Raw genomic sequence first — 20,063 nt, 5'->3', positions numbered from 1 at the left:
CGGATTGACCACGGACTCTTACTACCATACTGAGAATGTGGAAATTCCTGCCACATGTGGACTCACATCCATTATGGATACATATCCATCCATACCACGGCCGTGATCTTAGTCATCATCCATATCCATTCCATATCCCCGAATGTGTAGTGGTGTGTAGTGACTTTGAACCCTGGACTGGGGTCAGTCATGAGAGTCGGAAACCGTTTCTATGTATCTACGCTTTCCTATTGCCTTGGGGACAGGCTTGCAAATAAATACACCAACTTGAGCTGGTTTGGAAAGAGAAAGATCAGATTTGATCTAATTTGATTTGGCTTGGGTCTTGGACAGTCAGAGTACTTGACGTCGTAACAGATTAAACATTATCTATGCAGTGATGAAGTATGCGTCGAGGCTTTCAATAGGAAAGCTTGTCGCATATGTGGTCTATCTCCAAAACCAGCTTCTGTTTCTGCGTCCGTTTGTCTGCCAGCACACTTAGAGCAAGCAATTCATCTACAAAGGCAGCTTTTTGCTTCCTGCCTTGTGCGGAGATGATTGCACCTGTGGCGGTGGCTGTGTAAGAGTTTTCTACTTGGTCTTCGGTGCCTTCTCGGGAGCGAAGAGTAGCTGGTTTAGTGCCATCTTGTTCAAAGGAGTCGAAGTCTTGCTCTTTGTCTTGTGTCTATGGACCAAATGGTTAGCTACAGCGCATACGGGGAGAAACTGATACAGGTATATAATATACTTCTTGAACATTGATTGACACTTCTTGCGATACCATAATTCCTCCCAAGACTTGGAACTTCTTTCGCTGGCTTTGGGCTTTATGTGAGGAGCCGTCTGGTTCCTTTATGGCAGGATAGTTACTTGCTGACGACGTCTGTGGTACATCTTCAAAACTTCGCTCCTCACCTCGGTGTATGGAGCTAGGATGCGATGCCAAGTTAGAGAACTGTTCCTGACTTCTAGCAGACGACAACGGAGGCAAGGTTCCAAGCCTCTCGTGACCACGCAAATGGTCTCTGACCTTCTCCAGAGCTCCCGAAATGTACCTGGTTGGAAGCCGTGACATGATGCTAGGACGCTCAGGTGACATTTGGTGCATAACGGACGAAATGTCACGATGTACCATGTGTGAAAACTCGACGTGGGCGGAGCGTTCACGCGCAAGTTGACGCATCTTGAACAGACTAAGTGGGGTGAACTCGCATTGAGGCGAGACAATAGTAGTGTGAATAGGGACAACGAATTTAAATACGATGAGTGTGCGTTTTGATTGGAATTCACCTCCTTCGTTGCCAGAGCAAGGCAATTGAACCTCCCTTGGTAACAAGGTTGCATGGTCAAAAAGCTCATTGTCGAGCAATACTCTCAGACCAGAGACGGCATCTCGGAGATCGGACACAAACAACATTTCTCGTGGCGAACCAAGCATTTTTTGCTTTTCAAGCTTCAGCAAGATAGTGGCTAGTGTCATGCCCCGTATGCAATTTAGGAATTCAGAATGCCTCGGTTCAAGGTGGTCCATTGGCATAGCCACAGAAGGAAGCAAATCCTTGGCTGCTTTTTGAGCAAGGACGTCAAATCCGCCCCTGTCCGGACGAGCGCGAACAGCAAACATGCCCACATGGACCCGTGGAGTGCGCATGGTAATCTTGTCCTTCTGGTTGGACATGTTGCGAAGTCGAGACTCTAGATCTGCAGTCCCGATGTGCATGTTCGACCGAATAGAACTCACTGCCCGATGGACTTCAGCAAATCGATACCCAGAGGCTTCAAGCTTCTCAATATCTCGTTTGTCATTGACCGTACGAACAAGGAACATGAGATATCCCTGTCCGTAGTCTTCAGCGTTGTGTTGCTGGAAGTCACCCTTCTCAGCAAAACTGTGCAGACTGAATTTATCGCTATTTAAGACCCGGTGGCGGGGAGCGACATGCCTCGACGATTCGCCTGTTACGAAGATTTCGTCCCATAACACACCGACGTTGTTAAGCGTCTCTTTGGTCTTGTCGGCAAGCGCGTTGGCAGTTACACAGAACAGCTCCCGGAGGATGGTGTCATAGTCCTCGACTAGGACTCCGTCCTCGCCAACGAGTTTGACGCTGACTCTGCCGTTGTTGCTTTGTGCAAGGAGAGAGATGTGGTCAACCATTTTGCTCATGACTGTGTTGATTGTGTTCCAGTTGCGGGAAGCGAGGAACATCCAGTGGAAGAACGGGTGGTTGGTATTGAAGTAATCATCATTGGACTGTATTAATGAGGATTAATACGATGACCTGTTTAAGATACAAGAGTGTTTCGGGGCGACAGACTTTCGGTAAATACGTATCAGTGACGACTTCGCTGGGCAAGTAACCGTCTTGGCTAACCATGATACGGCCCTTTTTATCAAAGACACAGGCAGCGAGAACTACTTGTTGCGATTTGCTGGCATAGTCGCGTCTGACCCAACTGACGTACACTGCCAGACCAGTCATCGCTATGCCTCCGCAAATAGCCTTTGCAAGGTTAGTACCACAAGTCATACCTCCACGAATCAAAAATTTGACGATATGCAGCTCACCAAGCAAATCACCACAATCATAGCGTCCTGTCGAGACATCCCCTCTCTTCGCGTAACCTTCAAGAGTCTATAATTCGTACCGGCAGCCGCACACCAATGCATGCCAGACACAGCTCCTGCAAGAACCATTGCACATCCCAATCTTTTCCACCATGCATTCTTCCAACTACTTTCGAAAACGAAAAACAACGCCAGTGTAGTCGTACTAGCGAACACGGCAATGACAACGGAGCCAATAAGATATGAAAGTTGATAGGAGCTTTTGTAATTGGTTATAGATGAATCAGCAAGGTAGTGCATGCCGCAGATTGCATCGCCGGAGAGTAATCCCGCGAGACCGATTCGCCACCATCGAATTTTGCCATTGCCGCTGATACTGAGGAATGCAAGGATGAGGACAAGAATTGGGACGAGGAGTGACGTGAAGGTCAGAGCAGTGGAGTAGGTGATTTGGAAGGTTTCATTGCCGTCCAGCATATCAATAGCTCTGTTCCCGATGAAATGCTGACCGTATGTCATGTTAGGGAACGATGATTCGAATAGGATCGTACCCTCTACATCTCGCCGTTTAAAGTGTAGAGTTGGACTTACCATGGACCAAATGGCAATACCACCCATGGCAATAGCAGCGCCGACCAGTAGTGACCTACGACAACATTGCTTAGCTATAATGGACAGACCAAATGCAAAAGAAACGCAGCCGAATTTACTTACATGTTATGCATTCCCCTATGTGATGTTCTTCTTCTGATCAACTCCAGTGTGGTGCCTGTCCCAACCAGGCTAATGGCGTAACTTAAACACACGTACCCGCCGTTAAATGAATACGGCACCTCCTTGCCAGTATACCGCTCCAGTAACTCTTGAGTTGTTTGTGAGATCATTTTTTGTCTTGTTTGTTCTTCAGAGGCCTATGACCCCAGACTGCAAATAGACCAAACCAGATCAGAGCCGTTGCGAAGAATCAGTCACAGTCCGGGGACTCAAAGACGAAATAACGGCGGGAGATAACGTTACACAAAGGTATGTGGATGGAGAAAACCAGCTATGTGCCTGTCTGGGTTTACCAATCTCTTGGTCCATAAATTCCTGCGCGATTCCAAGGAAGCCAGTGAGAAAGCCACCAATTACTCCGTTAAAATTCAACTTGCGTACAGTACTATGTGAGTCGCAACAACAACAACTCCAGAGTAACAATATTACGCACGGACCGCTTGATTGGCCTCTCGTGACGGCCATGGTCGCAACGGGCTGTGTCGGGAATCCCAAAGGGTAGTTCTCCGTAATGCTCCATGATATCGATGTTCCTACATAGTCGATACCCATTGCCTCCAAGGACGAATCAAAACTAGTGGCTACCTAGAAATGCAACTCTGGCGGTATGACGGTACAAACCAGGGCCATGGGGTTATATAAAACACAATGGCCGAGAGCGACAAGCGTGCTAAACAAGAGTCTCCGCTGCCTCCTTGATATGGGGCTGTCCGGGTGATGAAATTGCTTGCTCGAAGGATGTGGATCTTTAGACTCGGTTCCCGTATGGCCCCACTTGGCGGAACATCATCCAAGACAGCAAGGACTAGCCATGCTGCCAACACGATTTTTAACAAGCTATAGAAAAAGCTGAAGGTGAACGAATCGAAATTGCAGGTTATCATGTTAAACATTGGCTCCACAGGTACCAATTTTGCTGCAATCAATCATGGGGCACGTGGCAACGGCCTGGCACCCTTCCAATGGTCAAATTTCCTGGGGACGGAACACCTGAAAATACAGGATGAGTAGTTTCCGACTGCTGCATATACGATAATGAGCCCTGACTCGAGACGTCACTACAGGACCCGCTTGATCGCCGTCCAGGGATTACCTGGAACAACGACCTTGTCAACGCCTGCTCCCGGGCAGTCGACCCCCGTGGCATGCAAACCTTACCCACCAGCTATCGGCGCAACCACAAGTTGTCCTGACAGATAGCGACTCGGCGCCCATTCCGTTAATTCTGGCTCAAGCTGTAAAGTCGGTGAGCCGCACGCCAGGGCGGCTGTCTAGCTCAATCGGATGCCCAGAAACTGGACGAAGTGAACAACTGTTTGTCCTTCTAACTGCCAAGGTCAGCGGAGCTGTGCTGCAACATGATGCCCGGTCGGGCTTGAGAGCCATGCGCAATAATGGGAGCAGAGGCGTGGATTATCCCAAGACGGATGAGGGAAATCGCAGTTCAACTCTTCGCTTCAGCAAATCAAAGGGCCTGTACGTGAGGCCTGGAGTGCTGCTTTGTTGCCAGACCGCTGTTGCGTTACTCGCCAGATACTCCCAACCACGCTCTCCAATATGTGGAGTTGCATCAATGCATTGATTCCAAGCCACCCCATATTCACCACCATAATATGTCCCGTCAATTTATGCTAGCGAGGCGTCACATAGCCTTAAACAGAGTAGCAGCGCCGATCGATTGACGTTTTAGTCCTCGCCTTGACACGCAGATGCTCGTTCCGTCAAATCATTCCACTTTAGGGGTGGCAAGTAGTTGGGTCAAAACCTGTCAACGTTTTAAGCTAAGGCTGAGGGTTCCCACCAAGTTTGGTGACCTCCAGAGAGCGTCCATTCGGGAGGCAATTTACTTTCAATGCTTGACCTACATGTGCCTCTGCCGCACATCATGCCATAAATGCGTCATTCCAAACAGGCTGCCTATCTCATGCCAAGATAATCAGGGATGGCCTTTTGGGTCGTTGCGGCATAAAGAGCTGCACGGGAATCGTGCAACTCTTAATGGAGTTCTTGCTCCTCAGATAATTCTCATTCAATACAATTGCCGCCTTCGGCGTAGGTATGCTCGACCTTATGTGGTACCACAGTTGTCTGGCACTATGGCTAATTGCTTGGTCCACTGAGTCAAGATATATCGATATTATGCCGGTCCTTTAGATGGGTTGAAATAACAGTTGTTCCACCAGACTCGAGATACTCCTTTGCGCAGTACTTGCAGCGCCATATTGACTTCCCCTTCGCATTGAGAGTAACCTCGTTGCGGCCGACGGGTGTAATAGTGTATAGTGCCACACTTTGGAGTAGCGCCTTTTCGTAGCGGCCGAGGCGGTTGTGGAAGGAGAGGACAGTGTAGGATCATGACATGGTGAATCAAGGTTGTCTAATGGCTCGCTCCCAAGCCGCGAAAGCATATCAGAAGGTTGCGACGACATTATGTTGATACATTGTAATGGTCTTAGTGAGCATATTGACAACAGACTAAGCGAATACGAACGGATGCAGAAATAAGAAAAGGGGAGGGGAGTTTGAATGAGCCCCTGAGAATCGAGCCAATCTCGCTTGGCACAGGTTCCCTGCATGGGCTGCTTGGGAAGGAACCTTAAGGTAAAGCGCAAGCTGAAAAAAAGTCTTCGGGCTAACCTATAGTGCCTTGAAGAGGCAGATATAGGAATCTGTGTAGCTGTTTGCTTCCGGCGCTTAAACATGAAATCAAATCAAATCAAATCAAATATTTGACCTCTGTTGTGCTCATTGAGTCATGGAAATCACTATGTTCTAGTATCAATACGGCCATATATGGTCATATCCCGGATGCCGATATCATACGGCCACCATATGAGATTATGGGATATCATACGGTCACCATATCATATCATATGGTAATATCAATATATGGTAATACGTATTGCCATATCGCAAATACTATTGGACACACTGCTTCGAGCTACTAAACTTGATCACCTTGGACCATTTACTCTTCTTTTGTTCTTCGTAATTCTCCTCCTTGACATTATGCTGGCCTACAATAGTCAGGAATACTTCATCCAAAGTGGTAGGACTAACACTGTAGTGACTAATACCCAACGTCTTCTTATTCACTTCCAGGAGCACGACGAGTTGGCCAATGGCGCTACCTTCACGAGCAGCGTGGGCCATGTCGCTTTCGTGGGATATAATATCTGCAACTCTAGTGGTGCTCTGTTGCTTCTGAAGGGCCAGGACGTCGTTTGCGGAGACGGAGAAGCGCAATTGTCCGTGGTATGTCTTTGCGTCGACATTGGCGGATGGTAGACGGGTTTGGATCCATGAGATTACCGCTTGCATTTCTTCGTCGGTCGTTCGAGGAGCCGTGCTGGATACGAGGTGGACGTGAAGGGCATCGCCGAAGCGGTGGCGGAGGTTATCAGGGGTTCCTACGGCGAGCATCCGGCGCGAGAGGATGCCGGCGCGTCCGGCGACGGCGCCTACTTCTTCCATGCTGTGCGTTGTGAGGAGGATGGAACGGCCGTGAACGGTGGCAGCCAGTGTCTTCCACATGATTCTTTTGGAGGCAGCGTCGAGGCCGGATGACGGTTCGTCAAGCAGCACCACGGTGGGATTGCCCATGAGTGCGATTCCGAGACTTAGCTTGCGCTTGTTACCTCCGGATAGGGCGTAGCCCATGCGGGATGCAAATGCTTCCAAGCCTACTGCTCGCAAGACTGCTGCGACGTTGTGCTCGATGTCGGGGATGCCACGGATTCGGGCGTAGAATTCAAGATGCTCCCGGACTGTCATCTGGTCTAATGCGTCGATTTGGGGACACACACCTAGATATGTTCGTGCTGCAGCTAGGTTCTTGGAGACGGATACATTCTCGACGAAAATGTCGCCGCCATTGCGGCTGGGCTTGATATCACCTCGAATGAGAGAAATCGTCGTGGACTTGCCAGCACCATTTGGCCCCAAAAGAGCGAACACTTCACCACGCTTAATCCCAAACGTGACATTGTCGACTGCTGTATTCTTTTTGAAGGATTTTGTCAGGTGCACGACGCGAAGCCCATCTTTGGTCTGACCAGTGCTGGTTACTCTGGTCAGCTCTTCAGTCATCTCTGCATCCAGCTCGTTCGTGGACTCGGTTCGCTGGCTGCGGTCAAAGAGTCCGCGGATGGATGCACCGACATTGCCGCTATCAAACCACAGTAGCAGACCGAAAAGGACAATGCATTGAGTAACTAGGTAGAGGATTGGGCCGCCGTATGCGACAAGTCCCATAGGTTTCGTGGATATCTCGTTGCCGTCACAAGCTGTTGCGAAGAGATTCGTCGCCAGAAACATCGCCCGAGTTGCGCTTGCAATTGGTGAGAAGGCCGAGATAACAAAATGGCATATGAGCAACGTCGAGTCAATGTGGCTTACTTGTACGTATGTGACTACACATATGTATGCAATCAGGTACCCAAGGAAGAAAACGGCTTGCGTGGCAGCCGACCAAGCGAACGTAGCCAGCTGGGATTTTGTGAATAGCGAGATTATGTAGGAATACAAAATTGACGCCAGCCCATACAGGAAAAGCACAATAAAGACATATTCCAGATGAAACCAGATATTGGACAAGCGAGCCCACAATGCAGTTACAATTGCCGAAGTAAGCACTGCAACAGTAAAGTCGAACAAGAGGTAGGCCACCCACAGCGGAAATGATTGAACACCGTTGGAATACTGCAGCGCACGTACGAATCGCCTTCGTTCATTGCTGGGGTAGAGCGCAAAGAATGCAGGATAACAAGCCAGAGCGAGACTCATGTAAACGACAAGACTCAAGGCATCGCTAATGCCGGGGTTGAACGGTACGTCGAACGACGACCAGGTTGTAGCAATGGTTGTGTTGGTGAGAATGACATCGAGGAGCTGCTGTGCTGTAATGGAGCTACTAAGAAACGAGTTGGCCACCCAGCCAATTGTTGGATTTGAGCTGTCATCTCCGAACCACACCGCTGTGGTGATGTTACGAAAATCGTCGTTGATATGCTGTCTCCAAGAGTCAAAAGTATCAACTAGTTGAACACTCGGTAGGATTGCAGAACCCATGGCAGCACTACTTATTGAGCCGTTGAATAGCGGCTGTAGCAGGCCGGTGATGGTTGCGACGGAGAGCTTGGAAGCTGGACCAGCCAAGAACACAATCTTGTCGCTGGTCTCGGCCGGCGTAACAGCGTCTCCAGTCCCAGAGGACGGCTGGTCAGCTGGAATACAGCCGGTTTGACTTTTGCCCTTGACATAGAGAGCTGTGAGGCCAGCGGCGAAAATCGGTAATAGGAACGCAATGAGATACAAGATCCAATTGCGTTTAAGCACAGTAACCCGTTTTCTGTAAAGAATCATGGCTTGCTTGACGAAGCCCACTCGCTTGCCATCGAGCAGCTTCAACCCTTGATGAGTTGAGCCCTCCTTTGACGAAAATATGCCCTTTTCATTCGCACCCTCCACTTCTCCAAGGATACCTGAGGCGACGCCCTTTAACGCATCCTCATCTTTGATTTCCTCCGCAACTTGAAGGAAAACGTCCTCGATGGTCGGACCAGAAAAACGATACTGGGTGATACCATTATCTTCCAGAGTCATAATGACTTGGGCGGCCAGATTTGATGTAGGCGCGACATAGGTGACTAAATCAAACGATTCCTTCTTTTGGACTCCCGGGATGCTAGGCATGTGCGATGCGCCAGGGTTCTTCTGCACGTGAACGCGATATCCGCTGCCAAATCTGTCCTTCAGCTCCACAGATGACCCTTCAGCACGAAGAGTTCCCTTGGACAGAATGGCAATGTGGTCGGCAAGGAGATCGGCTTCATCCAAGAAATGGGTTGTAAGAATTAGAGTTCGTCGTCCCCGTTCCGCGAGGAGAATATCCCAGATTTTTCGCCGAGACAAGGGATCCAGCCCACTGCTCACTTCATCGACACAGCAAACTGCACTTCCGCCGGTCAACATCATACCAAGCTGTAACTTTCGTTTTTGGCCTCCAGACAAAGTCTTGGCCAGAGCATTACGTTTGGGATACAGGTCAATCGACCTAATAAGATCCGTAATTTCCGCCTTGGACGCCGGAGCCTCTGGGGCCTTTAGCACGTTAAAGACGGTGAGATGCTCTGCAACAGTCAAATCTTCCCAAAGGACGTTTTTCTGCGGCGTAATACCAAGTCCACCCCTACCGTCAATGGTGATTGATCCGCTGGTCAGCTTGTGTAGACCAGCAATAGCATCTAAAGTAGTACTCTTTCCACTGCCATTTGCACCCAAAAGAGCGACAATTTGACCCCGTCCTGCTTGGAAGCTGAGCTCATTGACAGCCACCACCGGCTCACGAGATTTCGATCTCGAAGAGAACAAGCGGGTAAAGAAGCTGGGGTAATAAATCTTTGTGAGCTTGTCCAGTTCTATAGCATTTTCAGCCAAAGTGCTCTCGCCGCCCTCCTGGAATTGAATCTTGCGTGCCTCGGTGGTTGTGCCATAGAGCTTCATTTCAACCAGAGCGCCAAGTAGCGGATATATAATAATTTGAGTAATGACAATGATAAAAAACGCAATTCCTGGCATCTCCCATGAGCTAGCGGGAGGGTTTTGCACAAGATTGGCCGCCCTGTCCCACTTCTCGAACTTCGCCATGAACGTGAGAAAATATACATAATTGCAGGGAGTGAAGAGCACAGATAAGACGGCGACAGGACCGGTCGTCGGTTGTGTCAGAGCCTGGGCCAGAATACCGAGGAGCACGATGCTGATAGTGGCAGTAATACCACTCAATTGAGCCTTTTTGAAGAATGAAGCAAACAGAATAGACATGGACGCGAGGGCCAAACCGGAAAACAAATTGAAAAAAAGAATAATGACGATGCTGGTGTTGACGAAGACGCCAAATCGAATGATGACGGAGCCGATCATCCATGCAGGAGCGTAAATCATAGAAAAGGACAAATGGTGTGCAATAATGCGAGCGGCTTGAGCTTTCCATGGCTTGCTAACCGGCATCATTGAATCGAGAAGCTGAGACATGCCACTCTCACGTTCCGCGGCGACGAATCCAGTAAGGTGGTAAGTAATCCACAAGATGTTGGCGATAAATGCGACGGCCATAAAGTTGATAATCGACCTGTGATACACTTGCCGGACCGTTTCATCTCGTACTTTCTGTGTCATGCTGGCAAAAGGCAGCCCTTCCGTCTTAGCCAAGGGATCCGAGTTGGAGCCGTTGATATTTGCGATGATGGCATCGACGGCTTTTTGCATAGGTAGGATATACACCTGCTCGACGTTGACCGACTTGTCTACATCAAACTTGACGGGCTCGCTCCAGAACACTGCGTCAGTACGAATGGTGTAGTTCCAAAGCCCCCCAGGCCCTTCATTTGGCGACGACCGCATCACAACGGCGCAGAAACAGGCTGTAACGCCTCGCAAACTGCTACGACAAGTAGTAACCAAATCGTTCTCATGGCTAACCCTAACAAGGTCCATGGATCCATCAGTCGTTACAGCGTTTGCAATCTTTTCCAAAACAAGATCGATATTGCCTCCGGTGAAACCGTTGTTGACGAGGACGATCTTGGTTCTTCCACTGCTCTTGGCGGCACTGAAAGCCTCAGGGAGGGTCATGATGGAACGGATTTTGCCAATACCGTAATTTGCAGGCGGAGCGTAGAGATTCTTGGCGAAACTGAAGAAGTATGAAAGGACGATGGGCAGAACAAAGGCCATCATGATACAAGTCTTCACGTGACGAAACAATATCGCCCTGAAGTTTTTGGACATCAATGTCCATATCTGCTTTTTAAGCGCCATGATGAGCGGCAGCTAGAGCCAGAGGCAGACAATCGAACTTGGTGCTATAGAGAAGTAATGTTTGGCTGGATTTGCTGTAAACAAGACTCGGCTATCATCCCATGAAATCGAGTGGGATGAGACAGTGTCCGTCATATGATATCGCGCCACACAACACCAACACCGTAGGAAGCGACGGACTTTTACCAGTGAAGAATGAGCATTGAGGGGTTGAAAAGAAAACGCGGCAGAAAACAGGACAAAATATATGTGTGGTTCCAACCGCAGCTACCGTTTGCCCTTATTGGTAATCAGTCAGGGCTGGTAGTTATGTGGTTGGCGAAGCGTCGTTAGCAAATGCCCGACCTGCAAAAAGATAATGCCAGAATTGAAAACAAGCCAAAGAAATATCGTCGGTCGAAATATAACGAAACAAAGTTTGCGACCAAAGACGAACCACAACAATCAGATATTAAGAAACATATGCGTCTTAGCAAAGAAGAGGCCTATCCATGACAAGATATATACCTCGTCGCATTTCCGCATACTCTATCCACGATTCAGGTACAACGATATTTAAACTCGTCGTTTACATTTCAGAAAAGGAGAACTATCCCGAACTGGTATCAGTCCACGAGATGGCTGGAGTTTGTATGCTGCTGCGCCTCTCCATGGCTTCAAATCATTACGTGGCCATCCTGCACAGGCCCCTTCAGCCCCGTTACGTCGAAGATGAGGAGGTGCCATCAACCAGTCATTGATTTAGACGCAAACAGAATGCATGGGAGAAATGAAGCCGTCCTGTAAACGCATTCTTTGATAATGACCGACTTTCTGTCTCCGGGCTGTTTCCTGCATTTGACACTGGAACTCGATGGAACAAGGACCCTCGCCCTCTCAGCGACACCCAACATGCATCCCTTTTATCCATGGGTGGTGCGGAACATATATATGTGTATCGATGGTCCTGTACTCCTCAATGACTGTCCCCTAGGTGGTTCTGAATGCTCGAGAAAGTCTGTGGCAACAGGGCCCGAGACGTCGGTTCGCGCTGCTAGGGCGTTGTTGGAGGTGATTGACCTAACAACTGGTCAATCGATGTTAGACTTCGCTATTGCACATCCTGCAAACATGGAAGTACACACGAAGTCAAGTGACTACACCATGTACTGCTTCAAAGGCATCACGTCCAATGCACCGCAGACAGTAATCTTTGGTCATATCCATTCAGGGGGCCAGGTCCTTGTCAGCCTGGAGATGACTGGCATGTCTGGAGCGGGACTAAACCTGGAAGCTCGTAGAGTACCTTAGAGTACTCCCCGGCCGTGGACTCCGTCACTCTGCCGCCGAGCCACAATCCCTCAACCTCGAGAGCGTGAAGCCAACATGGCGCTGACGCGTTGCGTCACCACCACGATCATGGTGTGCCGCACACTTGGCTGCCGCAGGTTGTGAAGTCACGACTTCCATGGGGAAGGACTTGGACCTGGAGTGGCCATTATTCACAATTGACCCTGGCTCTCAGGCTGGCCTATACCACTACGTCCGCTACATCACTATAAACATTGTCTCACCCTCCTCCTTTACTCCCTTTGGTTTTCTTTTTCTTTTTCTTGCTCCGTGATCAGCAAACGATACATGGCGTGTCTCGGAAATCAGGACAAAACGACAGCTATGTCGCAAACCCCCATGGTGAGAAGGCCTGCGGAGCCGCCTCAGTGGTACTTCTTAGGTTGCGCTGGAATCGGTTGCATGTACGCTCCCTCTGTCATCCCTCTCTCACCCGGATTGGTCCGACTCAAAAATAACCCAAATATCTAGCGTTTCTATTGTCCTCCTTTATGGTTATCTTTGTGCCCATTACAACTATGGGACTCAATGATTTGCAGATCCAAAGTGGCTCAGATAGCGAGCTGCATCCTGTCAAACGGCCTCGTCTACAGCACTACCAAGGCATATTGAATTTCGAACCATGCGGGATGAAGTTCGACACCAGCAGGTCTTGACTTATGTGAAAGGCCTCTGGCGAGTTGATTCAACTAGCTAGTCCCTATGCTGTTTACTATCAAGATAGAGAAGGAAAGGACAGTCTTCCTGAGTCGTGGCATCATCACGGCGACATATATCTACCTCTCTATAGAAGGTTCTAGAATCAACCTGTCATGGGAGATGTTGATAGGCGGCGCAGCCGCCATCCAAGCGGCTCCAACCCGTTACAGCTTAGAAAATTGCAAAGGGATTCTGTCACACTTCACGACTTGCTTGCATAACTGAGCAACGATCGGGCATGTGAATCGGGCAACGAGAGACTCTTAATTTTTTATCTAAAAGAGCGGAATTATACGACATTATATACTTGTTGGAATACTGCTGCTTACGCAGCAGTATTACGATTTTCTATTGCCACTTTGCCACACTCGGATGTTTGCTTGACTGAGGCAGCTTCATCTGACAATAGCATACTGTGCTTGCTTTGAATGAGCGACCTGATCTTGACAAAAGATATATCGGCCCAATGCATGAATATGCCACGTTCTCACGCCATCTCCAAAAGATGTGTTCTCTTGGCTGCCAGGTCTGCAACACCACAATATGTAACCGTGCGCATGCAGCCTGAAGGAGCTAGATTCATAAGGCTAACCATGCATGCGAATCACTTCTGTCAAGACCAACCGTGGATGAAGCTGGTAATACGGCTTACCCGTTCGTATTTCGCGTTGGCGAATGGCATTAAAATAAGGATGCAATGTCCATCATCGTACCTACTTGAGGTGGAACCTGTAATTCTAGTTTCCATTAAAACAAAAAAGATCGACCAAGCAGCAATGTACTAGTTATGATAATGCTTGTATTCCTCGTCGCTTTCGTGAATTCTAAGTCACAGATTGTTCATCGTCGTTGAGCCTGTAGTCTGTGAACAAAGCCAGCTTGGTGCCTATGCTGGGTACAAACTGAGCTTGTTGTCATAAAATTGAATGGCATATAGCCGCTTGCGCACATATTAGACCACAATACCTTTCCATTAATCTGAATAAGCTAATCTTCCATCCTCATTTACCGGTAAGATCTAAACCTCATTATAGTTCTGGCTGTAGAATAAATTCGAGAGAAAGCATCGATCGTAGCGGCAAAGGACTCAGGAGACCGTTCCATGAACTGCAAGAGCATGCTTTTGCAGGTGCATTTTGTGAGAGAGTGCCATATCGCATACCTGACACACTGGCCGATCATTATCTCGCAATTTTGATAAGTGTCTTCGACGGAAGTGTTTACTCAAATCCCCCGGCGTGTAGGATTCTCCAATCTTGTCTTCCACGCGAGGGTCGTCTCGTGGCATTGATAGCGCGGCCCCAATGCACAGAAAACACCTCCTTGGCCTCTGTTTCGGATTATCAACAAAAACAGACATAGTAGCGAGAAACAGAGGGTCGCCTTCCGAAGGCTCATGAGCGCTTTCGCGTGACACTGTCGTCGTTGATGAAATACACCGTCGTACAGTTGGGCCTTCCTCAACACCGCAAAATGCAACTATGGCTTCAATTGCGTTATCCCTGCGCTGGTACTGTCCCTCCAGAGTATTACCGACTAGAGCTGTGAGTGCCTTCACCAGCAACGTTTGAGCCGGCCGCTGAGGCCGAATTGCGTCATCTACCATTGCCTCTGCAAAGCCGATGCCTTGGAGTTGGCGTTCAATGTCATCTACAGCCTGTTCATCTGTCCAGTCGTCTCGAATCTTCTGTTTCAGTTCCCTTTTCAGCTTCTGCTTCAATGATCGAAGGTCTCGCTGGGTATTTTTGTGCCGTTCAGATCCCGGGCGCAATTTGCGTAATTGGATTGTAAACCGTCGAACATGGGGATCGGATGCGACAGACGCCGTTTGCTCAGCTGTGAGGCCTATTGGCCGCCGTTTGCTCATCGAGTGACCAATGCTGCAAGCCTGATCAATAAGCGCCTGCTGTGGCTTTTCGCGACGAACAATGGCCCATGGGTCAGCACGAACAATTCGACCAAGGTAGTGCTTCTGGAATGGGACGGAGTTGGCGTGGTCAAGGGATAGGTTCCTGAGCGCCTCACTCATGTTGGCTAATACGGCAAAGTTTAGGAGTGTTCTTCAAGTTGGTTTTGGAAACTCACGGCTTTGTCAAACTCATTTGCTGCATTGTAGCGCAGGCTGTACGGTATTGTTTCGTACTGAAGTCCCATGATTTCACCCACTCTCTTAATCCAGCTCGCCATCATGCCATTTGTGATGGTCTTCGTTGCTGACATTTCATACCCCGTCAATGTTTTGACAGCGCGACGAAATATGCATACCTCTTTCAGATCACTTCTTATAGGCAAAGGTAGCTCCCGCTCGCCGGGATGTATGTCCAGCTCATCTAGTTGCCTAGGAGAGGTGAGGTGGGATGCACGAAATGCTTGGTGGCGAAATAAAATGCCCAGCAGAAAGGCATGGGGACTAAGGAGCAAAGATGGATCGAACATCATCTCGGGTATGGTAAATGTTTTGCTGGTAAGATATTAACGGAGGTAATCTTAGCATGCAATACGGAGACTACGGAAATAGTGCACTTACGTGTCCTTAGTACCAAGGTATGATTTTGTGAACTCCAACGTGAATCGAATTAAGATCTTGTGTGGTCCACCCTCCGGATCTCTCGCCAAGCCCACTCGGATGTCCCCAAAGCGAAGCCGGAGGATGGACGTTGGACGAGAGCCTGCAGGAGCCAATAAGAGGAGGAAAAGCACAGCCAGAATTCGGTGTTCTCCAATGTCAAACGACTTCTTTGTGGTGCTTAGCGACGTCTCGATCTGCTCCTTCAAATCGTTAATAGTCATGCAACGATTAGTTACTATATACTGAAACTTACTGAAACTCTGAAACTGAAACCGCAAGGCGTTTCAGTGAAACGATACAGAGCACAGTTTCATATCATATGAAACTGTATCTGAAACGTCTATGTTTCTATCCATCACTGATGTGTGTGACGTGCGCCCTCATAAGTCCTTCAATTTCTTTGCCATACGCCTTTTTTAGCGGCCCAAAACAGCCAACATCTAATGGCTGAAGAATGTGAGATGAATGAGATGGCATGCAAAGCGTAATAATCTTATGATCTTTGCAGAATACCTCGAATTCAGTTGAGTGGTGACTTTCGTGTCCATCTAGAATAAGAAGTCGATATGCGCCGCGACTTTTAGGTTTAGTATGTTTTTCAAAGTGCCGGATCCAATCTACGGCTTTCTCATTTGTAGTCCAGCCGTTGTGAGTTATAGAGATAACCCAATCCTTAGGTAGCGCGCTATCTTCATACCAGTTTGCGAGGTGATATTGCCCCGCAGCTATAATGAACGGCGGGATAGCTTCGCCTCGGGAATTAATAGACTGGAGTACCGAAACCCATTTTCTGTCACCTGGTTGAGCTAAACTTGGCTTGCCACGTCTTTCTGAGCTTGTAACTACCATTGTGGTTGAGATTATGCCCATCATAAAGCCAGTCTCATCAAAGTTGTGGAAGTCGTCATCATGTATGCCGTATTTCGCGACTGTATTGCGCACAAGCTCAAACCAAGGCTTAATTATCTTTGGATCTTCGCATAAGGCTCTCTGGTAGTCATATCTACGCGTAAAACGCGTAGTTAGCTCATCGTGGCGCTTGACGAAGTTTGAAGCCCAGTTAACTCCCACAGGAGGCGCGTTGCGATCGGCGAGCAGTCGATTCGCCATATCTTCCACGCCACAAAGCCGGGGAGGAAATGATCGTGAATCTAGGTCAAGGATATATTGAATAATTGTTGACTCCTCTAGATTTGTAAGTTTTCGAGAATTGGGTGTAGTATCGCGTCGTGTAGTGATGCCTCTAATGCGATCTCTAAGCGTACTAGCTGGGACCATATATATCTTCGCAGCAGCTCGAACACTTAGATCTGCAGTTTTCTGTATAGCCTCAATAACTAGTACTATTTTTCTCTCTTTGCTTAATGATTCCATTATTTTTGGCGGAGAAATTAAGGTTGGCAGTAGATGGTTTCAATTCTGGTGGTGGAGTGCGCGACTCGCTTGTGGATTACGTTACTCATATTTTATCAACAAACAGGCAGTCGTCATATTAATATTTTCGTTGTGCTCCTTCAAAGATGCGAAATCCTACTATACTAAATACTTTAGAATACTGCTGTTGCCTTTTAGGCAATAGCATCTGCTTGTTCGATCAACAGAGGCAGCTTTGTCCGACACCTGGAGAGCTCCGGACCTACGATACCTCGTCCCTGACAATGGCATGGTGGCACCCTGGTTCGTACAGTGGCCTATTTTGTGAGTTGGGAGGGCAGAATGAGGCATCTGCGCCACTCTTCCGTTTGAGGAGGGAACTTCGGTTCCTGATGCAAGCATTGCCTGAGGGCTGAAACCATGACTCGCGATGGCCTGATGCTAGAAACTGAAGGCTTGAGTACTTTGCAGGCGTCCATAGCGAACCTCTCTGCATCCGCCCACTATGTCCACGCGGACTGCCAGGTCGACTTCCTCGTCCCCTAGTGCCCACTACTAGTTATCCACTGAATGGAAGCAGTATCACGGGGGCAATTGCTACGCGGGCATGACTTTTACCACTTCTGATTGGTCACATTGTGCTCTGTTACTAGCGTTGGATCCTGCCACTCCGGCCGCAAGTACCTGGCTTATCTTCACCTTACTTCTACGCAAATTGCTTCATTTCGGCTAAGCAGCCACGCGCAACCAGAGTCGCGAAAGGGAACCTCGAGCATGCTTTGTTCTTTTTCGTAGCCTGTAGATGTAACATAGTATGGCACCCCATGTTGAAGAAATCGCGGCCAATGCTTTCCATAAAAAGGCCTTATCCTATTCCCAGTGATGCAAAAGCGCGTTCACAATGTCTACGTATATATCGAGACCTTCACCTCCCGCGAATCTCAGCAGACCGCGAAGCACCATGTCACACTTCACGACTTGTTTGCATAACTGGGCGACGATTGGGCAGAAGATCCCCTGTGAATCGGGCAACGAGAGACTCTTGATTTTCTAACTAAAAGAGCGGAATTATAGTATACGAAATTAAATACTTATTGGAATACTGCTGCGTAAGCAGCAGTGTCAACAAACAATGCATTCAGCCGAGAGCTGATTTTATCCGGCACTATTGACTATCAAAAGGAAGCTCAAATCCTACAAAAGCAATTATCAACAGGGTCACATTATCCAAGACCTTCTATAACTAGCAGATAAATTCCCCTCCAAATAGCTCAATCAAGGACAAGTCCACTGTCAATGCAATCCATAGCTATCCAAATCGTGATAAGCAGTATTCCAATTTCCTATTGCCACTTTGCCACCCGCGCAATACACTTGCGTGTTTACCTTGACTGAGGCAGCTTCATCTGACAATAGCATACTGTGCTTGCTTTGAATGAGCGACCTGATCTTGACATCATGCCCGGCTAAGAGTCATGCCCGGTAGTAAAAGCGTCATGCCCGTGGACTGGCGTTGCAGGAAATCAGATATCAGGCACCACTTTACACTCGCTGCTTCACCTCCCGATCAACAAGGACTTCAGGCCGCTCTCCGCCATCGATAAGGCCCAGCTCCAGAAGAAGCTGAAGGATATTCAGTACCTGATCATCGACGAGAAAAGCATGCTGGGACTGCGCCAGCTATCCTGGATCGACGACCGTCTCCGCGAGGCATTTCCGCATAGGAACGAGGAGTTCTTTGGTGGACTCAATATTCTTTTGGTGGGCGACTTCTTTCAGCTTCCTCCTGTTCTACAGCAGCCGCTTTATTACGATAAAGAAGTGCAGGGAATAGAGATCAAGGGCAGGAACGCGTATATGCGCTTCGATAAGACCGTCTTTCTGAGCGTTGTTCAGCGGCAGTGCGGCGATGACCAGGCGGCCTTTCGCAAGGCTCTCGGGGAACTTCGGCTGCTCCAACTATCCCACGAGTCCTGGAAACTTCTCTCCGGCCGCGTGCAGGCAAAGCTAGACGATCAAGAGGTTGCCAGGTTCGCCAACGCCCTACGGGTATACGCCACGAAAGACCGGGTGAACGAATATAATCACTACCACCTTGACCGCCTCAGCCGACCAGTCATCCAGGTCATCGCTACGAACGTCGGCCCCGGCGCGGCTGCTGCTCCGGCTTTGCCAATCCACTCTTAATCCACCCAATACACTCAATCCACAACAGCTTCCAGTGGATCCACTATATTGACATACTCAGTGGATTATGATCTACCCACTACACTCAAGCATTCAGTGGATGAGTGGAGTGGCTTTCAACCCTGCCTCTAGTTATGCCGAACAAACAGCTATCTCTATTTGTCATGACAACTTGCTCGATAGAAGGACGATACAAGAGAGCTGCTTCTTATGCACACCCTGGTCACATTGCTTGAACGAGAAACGGGAGGCCACAGCTGGTGGATACGAGCGTTTCTTGGAAAGAACCACTAGTTATCTCCTAAGAATGACAAAGCACAAAACACAACAAATACGCCAGATTAGCAGCGCCACAGCTACCTCTTTGGCCGAGAATGATTTTGTAGTAGCCGCGGTATACGGCGATCTTTAACCTCTTGTACAGTAGTATTGGAACCATGCCAGAGTTTGCACATAGTGTAGGCTTGTGAACTTCAAGCTGCGCCAAATCTAGCCAAGTGGATGGGGAACTTCGTATGTCTGACTCGACAATGAGGGATCGACATTCTGGGGTTGTGGGGGGTCGCGTTATTGGATCGATCGACCACTTTCACACTTATGATCCCTGCAGAAACAGCGCCAAACCATGTGGCACGTGGCTTCTCCGCCTGAGCTGTCACTAGTGTGATGTTTGCTTGGCTGCCAATGCGAACTATTGACAACATGGCAGATCACATTATCTCACAGAGTAAAAGCAATGGATCGTAGCAGTATATAAGT

General features: G+C 48.6%; 5 protein-coding genes across 5 annotated transcripts; 1 reads left to right on the top strand and 4 right to left on the bottom strand.

Moving 5' to 3' along the window:
* Positions 1-400: 400 nt before the first annotated feature.
* On the bottom strand, positions 401-3,435 carry VFPPC_12021 (MHYT domain signaling protein; the record flags this gene model as incomplete). The annotated part of the gene is made up of 6 exons (XM_018294890.1): positions 401-667; positions 731-2,236; positions 2,301-2,486; positions 2,552-3,055; positions 3,143-3,197; positions 3,362-3,435. The coding sequence occupies 6 exons, from the start codon at positions 3,433-3,435 to the stop codon at positions 401-403; spliced, it is 2,592 nt and encodes an 863-aa protein (XP_018135897.1).
* Positions 3,436-6,244: 2,809 nt separating this feature from the next.
* Positions 6,245-11,146, bottom strand: VFPPC_12210 (ABC transporter; the record flags this gene model as incomplete). Its single annotated transcript, XM_018290154.1, has 1 exon — positions 6,245-11,146. The coding sequence occupies one exon, from the start codon at positions 11,144-11,146 to the stop codon at positions 6,245-6,247; it is 4,902 nt and encodes a 1,633-aa protein (XP_018135894.1).
* Positions 11,147-14,261: 3,115 nt separating this feature from the next.
* VFPPC_17138 (C2H2 finger domain-containing protein) lies at positions 14,262-15,203 on the bottom strand (the record flags this gene model as incomplete). The annotated part of the gene is made up of 1 exon (XM_018294887.1): positions 14,262-15,203. One exon carries the CDS (start codon positions 15,201-15,203, stop codon positions 14,262-14,264), a length of 942 nt encoding a protein of 313 aa, XP_018135892.1.
* A 20-nt stretch (positions 15,204-15,223) lies between these two features.
* On the bottom strand, positions 15,224-15,613 carry VFPPC_18575 (hypothetical protein; the record flags this gene model as incomplete). The annotated part of the gene is made up of 1 exon (XM_022430164.1): positions 15,224-15,613. One exon carries the CDS (start codon positions 15,611-15,613, stop codon positions 15,224-15,226), a length of 390 nt encoding a protein of 129 aa, XP_022284834.1.
* Positions 15,614-18,018: 2,405 nt separating this feature from the next.
* On the top strand, positions 18,019-19,304 carry VFPPC_12206 (ATP-dependent DNA helicase PIF1; the record flags this gene model as incomplete). Its single annotated transcript, XM_018290152.1, has 2 exons — positions 18,019-18,136; positions 18,604-19,304. The coding sequence occupies 2 exons, from the start codon at positions 18,019-18,021 to the stop codon at positions 19,302-19,304; spliced, it is 819 nt and encodes a 272-aa protein (XP_018135891.1).
* Positions 19,305-20,063: the final 759 nt, after the last annotated feature.

The sequence above is a fragment of the Pochonia chlamydosporia genome (genome assembly GCF_001653235.2).
Source record: "Pochonia chlamydosporia 170 chromosome Unknown PCv3seq00028, whole genome shotgun sequence".
In the NCBI taxonomy this organism is placed as follows: Eukaryota; Fungi; Ascomycota; class Sordariomycetes; order Hypocreales; family Clavicipitaceae; genus Pochonia; species Pochonia chlamydosporia.
Note: the sequence above shows the minus strand (reverse complement) of the source record. Positions and strands in the feature narration are given on the sequence as shown.